General features: G+C 34.1%; 1 protein-coding gene across 1 annotated transcript; it reads left to right on the forward strand.

The window, feature by feature from the left end:
- The first annotated feature begins 1571 nt into the window (after window positions 1–1571).
- On the forward strand, window positions 1572–5934 carry LOC125420400 (cysteine-rich receptor-like protein kinase 1). The gene is made up of 6 exons (XM_016027079.4): window positions 1572–2680; window positions 3266–3379; window positions 3486–3836; window positions 4280–4514; window positions 4669–4813; window positions 5168–5934. The coding sequence occupies exons 1-6, from the start codon at window positions 1906–1908 to the stop codon at window positions 5552–5554; spliced, it is 2007 nt and encodes a 668-aa protein (XP_015882565.3). The 5' UTR covers window positions 1572–1905; the 3' UTR covers window positions 5555–5934.
- The last annotated feature ends 1007 nt before the right edge of the window (window positions 5935–6941 follow it).

The following is a 6941-nucleotide window of genomic DNA, read 5'->3' on the forward strand; positions in this document are numbered from 1 at the left end:
TGTTTATTTGTGAAGTATTTTAAAGCAAATGATCCTACAACGAAAGAGTCAGCTTCTTGGCCTTTCTGCCTCGTAGTTTTGGTAAATGAATTTGAGCAGAGTGACATTTTAACCTCTTGTCAGCCTAATGCTTACTGTATGGAAACAATTTAAACTTTTTGGTGTATATCCACTATGAAAAAAATATATATTTCAGAAAAAAAAAAATACATCAAAAAATAATAGACAATATCTATTATAGGGCTTCTGAAAGGAATGGAATACATGTATGAATGAAGAGCTTGGAAGTTGAAACTTCTAAGCTACAAATTCATCATTTCAAAAGCAAATATTGTTTGTTATCTTTATATTAATCATGGGTTCGTTTCTTGAACAGTAAGGGGATTGATATTGCTTGTCAATCAAGACTACTTTTTTATTTTGTTTTTTAACGAGAATACAGTGAAAGCATGGGTTTGGATATTTGCTATAATTTCAAAGCTTCTAAGGTGATTTCACTCCAAGAGTGATAAAATAAAAATTAAAAAAATAAAAGAAAAAAGAAACAAGCAGTATTCGATCAACCTTACCTTTTTGTAGACTTTGACACCATAAAATTGAAAATGGTTCAAGAACTATATAAGTTTCTCTGTTTCTTCGGTATAATTCCATGTTGACTTGGGGGGTGAGTATCTCCAATTGGAGGATTTTTTTTTTCCTCCTTGAATCAGAAGTTGGATTAAATTGTCAAATAATCTTGATATTATTTCTTTTTGCAATTATCTAATGAACTTTGTCAAGTTTTGCCAAAAGCTCAAAATTGTAAACTATATAGAACAAAAAATCAAAGTTTTCCAAGAAAATGCTCCCAAATCCCTGAAATAGATTTCATGTTTAACACACCAAGAACTCCAAAAAAGACGTTAATAAAAAAAAATAAAAAAAAGAAAGAAAGAAAATTGATCCAACTCTTGTAGTGGAACCTGATAAAGGAATGGTCTATATTTCCAATTTTTATTTCTAAGCATAAAAAAATATTTCTTAATACCTTAATTGAAGTTTTTAACTTAGTTAATGTTCAAGAAAAGTACATATAAAACCTATCCTAATCAACAATTATCAAATCCAAAGACCATAAATTTAAGATTCTTAACAAATTTATATGGGGCGAAGTGGGTCAATTTTGCATATAGAATTTCCAAGAAGCTGTTACGATACAAGAAGATGTTACGATACAAGAAGATTCTAAGTACGAAGGAATTTCTAGTTGAAAGCTTGTGGCTCCAAATGTGTCAAAATAAAATAAAATAAAATAAAATAAAAGTCCCATTTTGGCGGCTATTAATGTCTTTGAAATATCAAATTGTAGGCTTCCATGTGTAAAATGCTGTAGCAGACAAAGAAATAGTTAGAGAGAGAGCAAAACATAGTTTGACATGGAAAAATCCCACATGGCGTTCTAACTATTAAATTCTCTATTATGCGTTCATTTTAACAATATTTTCTAAATAAAGAAAACAAACATAAAAATCCAGATCATCCACTTCTTTTATTTTAATTTTTTATTCTGTCCTCCTTCAGTCCTTCTTCCTCTCTCTCTCTCTCTCTCTCTCTCTCTCTAAACCAAAAAGCCAAAAAAACTATCATCATGGATGCGAGAAAACGATGCTGAAAACGATTTAACCGAAACCAGATCATACGCTTAAAGGGAAAAATCAACCTCTCTCTTCTTCTCTGAGAAGAGAGAGAGAGAGAGAGAGAATGTGAAAAGAAAAACTATCCCATGAAGTTAGCATTAAAAATTACTCTGTTTTTTTTCCTCTGTTTTTCCTTCAATTTTGAAACAGAGCAAACGAAAACAAAAAAAGATTATAATTGAAAACCCAGAAAGAAGAAGAGAGATTGGAGCAAATTTGTTCGAACCCAATGCGATTCTCGAACCCATTTCTTCAAAATCCCATCTGGGTATTCCTAATTTCCTCTGCATTCTTTTTCTCTTCCTCCATCTCCGACCCTCGAATCTTCGAGTCCGGTTTGTTTTGCAGACCTTCCAATAGTTCCGACACCGAAAACTTCATCCCCAACTTCATATCCGTGATGGAAAGCATCTCTGACGGCGTCAACGACAACCGGTGGGCGGCGAACAACGTCACTTCTCCGGCGCCGGCAGTTTACGCCTTTGCTCAATGCCACGAGGATCTCTCACCCACCGAATGCTCGACTTGCTTTGCCGTTTCGAGGACCAAGCTCCCCCGGTGCTTGCCGGCGACATCGGCGAGAATCTATCTCGACGGTTGTTATCTCCGATACGATAACCACAGCTTCTATCAAGAATCGACGACTGGTGGGAACGATGATAAGGTGAGCTGTGGGGCTCCGATTGATGTTTGGAAAGATGGGTACATGAAAATGGAGTTCGCAAGGAAGGTAAAAGAAGTGATTGGGAATGTCACGGAGAAAGCTGTGGGGAATAAAGGATTTGCTCTTTTGGGGAAGAGAGGAGGAATTGAAGATGTTTATGCATTGGCTCAGTGCTGGAAGACGCTCGATAGTGGAGGTTGCAGGAAGTGTTTGGAATCTGCTGGGTCTAAACTCATGGGGTGTTTGCCTGGACAAGGTGGTAGAGCTATGTTTCCTGGGTGTTTTTTGAGATATGCTACCCAGAAGTTCTATAATGAAGGCCCAGATTTAGAGGATACAGGTGAGAGAATAACTTCAATCTCTCTCTCTCTCTGTTCATTTACTGTTCTTCAATATGTTAGCCTCATCTTTTTTGCTGATATGCAATTTTTTTCTTGTTTTAGTCCATTCGATAGGATCATAAGGAATTTAGGATCATAGTCCGGTTTTTGGTTAAGATATCGGGACTTTTGTTTTTGTTTTTGTTTTTGTTATGTTTGTATATATGTGTGAATTGAAAAAAAAAAAAAAAAAAAAAAAAAAAACACTTTCACCCCTGTATGGATAATGAGGATATATCTATTCGTCTTCGTAGAATATTTGGATATTAGGTGATTTAGCTGAGGCTGACTGCCTGTTCCACTTCAAAGGGGGAAGTGGTTTGAATTTTTGTTCCACATCTTACGACCATGCCTTGAATGAGAGCTTGATGAGCCTGAACCAGGCTCTTTTCATTCCAAAAGAAATGGTCGAGTATCAGTTTGCAATTAATTTTGTTATGATATGATATGCAGGGTGATAAATTAGAAGTGAATATTTGGTATCTGTTTGATGTTTCTTATGATCTAAACATTTTTCTTTTTTCTCTTTTTCTATGCTTTTCCAGGGTTGTCCAAATTTTGGATTAGCATAATAGCCATTCTCTCTGCGATGGCCTTACTTTTGCTTGCTGTCTTTGGAGCTTTTGTTGGCTACAAAAGACTTTCGAAGAGCAAAAAAGGTAAACACGCAAAAACCACGGTCCTAATTCCTAATACCTTTGAAAAAGACTTTCTTTTTTTACTTTATCTACATTCTAACTTCGTTTTTTTCATACTTTTTTTAAGTGTACAAATATCAGGCTGGGTTTTCAATTTCTATTCACAAGTCTAGTGTGAACTTCAAATATGAAACACTTGAGAAGGCCACAGATTGTTTTGATGCCTCAAAGAAATTAGGCCAAGGTGGAGCTGGTTCTGTATATAAGGGAATTCTTCCCGATGGGAGAGCTGTTGCTGTAAAAAGATTGTTCTTTAATACACGGCAATGGGTGGATGAGTTCTTCAATGAGGTAAACCTTATTAGCGGAATTGAACATAAGAACCTCGTTAAGCTTTTGGGTTGCAGCATTGAAGGTCCTGAAAGCCTTCTTGTTTATGAGTATGTACCCAATAGAAGTCTCGACCAAATCCTTTTTGGTGAGTAGTCTGTCCTGAATCCTGATCTTCATTCAGTTTTGGTTATCAAAATTACTTTCTGAGTACCAAGTTCTGATTTCTCCATTAGTAATCTAGCTTGTATTGTTAGAAATCTTTAAAATTCTGGTACCCAAAAACATACACTAGGCTACCAGGTCAGTTAGTGCTTGTAAAAGATTTTGAGGAATTTCATTGAACCTGTTGTAAAATTCCTTTCAACAAGTTTTCTCACAGCCACTTTCCTACCAATTCTCGCAGTTAATAATTATGCATGAGCACTTTAAATCAACTTACTAAGCATATAACTTACCTGTGCATGGCATATATTGGTCTCGATGTGATCTTTTCATGAAATCTCGGTATGATCTTGTCGTAAAATGTCTGTTTCACTTGACAAACTTCAATTGTCTAGTTGCAATACTAATACATTATATTCCACGCAGTTAAGAACTCAAACAATATTCTAAGCTGGAAGCAGAGATTTGATATCATCTGTGGAACAGCCGAAGGCCTAGCGTATCTTCATGGAGGTTGTGATATGAAAATCATCCACAGGGACATAAAAACCAGCAACATTCTCCTCGATGAGAATCTTATACCAAAGATTGGTGATTTTGGACTTATTCGATGTGTTGGCTCAGATGAAAGTCATGTTACCACAGGAATTGCTGGGACACTGTAAGAAGAAATAACCATCCGTGATTCATTTATTTGATTTATCATAGTTTACATAAAAAAATGTAAAATTGTAGCCTAATCATATTACTAGTGAAGAAAAGTACTTTCCAAAGTGATAAGACTGTGTTAATATAATTTTTACCATTTTATGCAGGGGATATATGGCACCTGAATATCTTGTTAGTGGGCAGCTAACCGAGAAGGCTGATGTTTATGCCTTTGGAGTGCTGGTTCTTGAGATTGTATGCGGTAGGAAGAATAGCGTTTTCACTCTAGGGTCAAGCTCAGTTTTGCACTCTGTAAGTTCCATGTCCCTTTTACGTTAGTAGCTTACAGAAAAATGTTCAAAGGAGTGATTTGTCACTTCATTTCAAACGTTTCTTATCATGCAACTTTTTATAACTTCCTGAAAGCCCTTCCGAGCTCCAAACATCCTTTTTGTTTATTGTTGGAGTTTTTTAACCATGTATATATATATATATATATATATATATTCTTTTGTCTATTCATTGTTGGGAAACATGAAACAACTTCTGGAAAAGAAAAATCATGGGATTTTCAAGTAGCATCTTATTTTTGATAGAAAGTTTTTGGTTTATGCTTAACTAAGTTTGGCATGTATAGTGACATGGTTTTCTTTCACTTGGGATTAGGTATGGAAGAATTACAGGGCAAACAATATAGTTGAAGCAGTCGATTCCAATTTGAAAGGCACTTTTCCGATAAAAGAGGCATCGAATGTGCTTCAAATCGGGCTTCTCTGCACACAAGCTTCTCTTACATTTAGACCATCCATGTCTGAGGTAGTTCAAATGCTAACTGATATAGAATATGCAATTCCCTCACCAAAGCAACCTCCATTCTTGAATGCTAGTGTACTGACTTCTGAGAACTCTCGGACTTCTGATATAAACTCTTTTGTCTCATGTAAGCATGAGCAATCCACATCTCAAATATTGTCTCCTAATGCCAAATCCACCATGGCCAGTATTCGAGAATCGATTTTCTCATCGGCATTGGAATTGTCTGAGCCAACTTAGACAGAACTTGAATTCTCTTTAAAGATTTATTGTATATATATGTATATTCAAGAACACAACTTGACAGCCTGATAATTTAGAGGAAGAGATATGAAAGTGTATGTATGAGAGAGCTGGTTCTAAGTTTGTGATTACAAAGTAGTAGGATTTGGGCTTGTAAATGAAATGAGAGAATGTTGGATATAGAAGGTTTTGTCTTGTAGGTAGGGTTTACGGCTTTTTGTTTTATTTATTTATTGTTAGTATAGGGATAAAGAAGAGAGATTGATAATACAAGTAAAAATTTTGGTGGAGTTAGCTTTATAATTTGTATTTATATATTTGTTTGGTATGTAGAAATATATAGATTTCAAATACATTACTTTTTTATGTTCTTGTTATCATTTCTTTCAATTCCTTTCTTAACAAAACAATACTCACCACCATGGAGTAGAGTTTTTGTCTTATTTTATTTTATTTTGGATAATGTGGTGTATGGATTTGAATGGACGATTGGAATACACCAACTATAATGGAGTAAGGTTGAAATGAGAAAATGGATTTGTGTAGCTTTGCATTGCAAGCATGTGTAAATAAAAAATAAAAAGATAAAAAAAAAAAAAACTATTTCAGTTTCCGTTGTGAGGACATTAAAAATAACGTACATGAACTGTATAAAATCTTTTTCATCAAAAAAATAAAAACCATATAAATCTTTAACCTTATTTATTTTTCTTTTCTTTAGTAAAATTAAGGCCCCAAAACATAATACTAAAGTGCTGCTATTTACACTACCCAATTTTCTTCTCTCACTGCATTAATATGTAAAATATCTAAAATAACCTTTGACTTTTTTTAATTTGTAAACAACCTTTGATAATTTTTTTTTTTTTTTTGAAGTTTTAAATCATTCCATCTTATTCTAGGGTGTAATTTTTCCTTCCTGCATTGGCCACCCTCCACGCGTGATGACAATGGTGGTGGTACAAAAATAAGGGTTTTTAAGTAATTTTACATATAAATACAGTATGAGTAGCAAATTGGGTTGCCTAAATTGTAGTACTCACAACCCAAATATTTACGTTTTTTTTTTTAGTAAATAATAAAAGGTCCTTTCCATAGGAATCATAAACAATCTAAAAGCTATTGGAATTAGTATACCATTAGTATATTTCTACACAGCCTTTGAAGCCTTCTTCATCCAAAACTATTTGAATTAGTATACCATTAGTATATTTTATTAATTATGTTAGAATCCAAATCTAACAATACACAGCTTTTGAAGCCTTCTCCATCCAAAGCTATTTGAATTAGTATACCGTTAGTATATTTTATTAATTATGTTAGAATCCAAATCTAACATATACATCATTTGTAGTCTTCTCTATCCAAAGCTATTTGAATTAGT

This window comes from Ziziphus jujuba, chromosome 2 (assembly GCF_031755915.1).
Source record: "Ziziphus jujuba cultivar Dongzao chromosome 2, ASM3175591v1".
NCBI lineage: Eukaryota > Viridiplantae > Streptophyta > Magnoliopsida > Rosales > Rhamnaceae > Ziziphus > Ziziphus jujuba.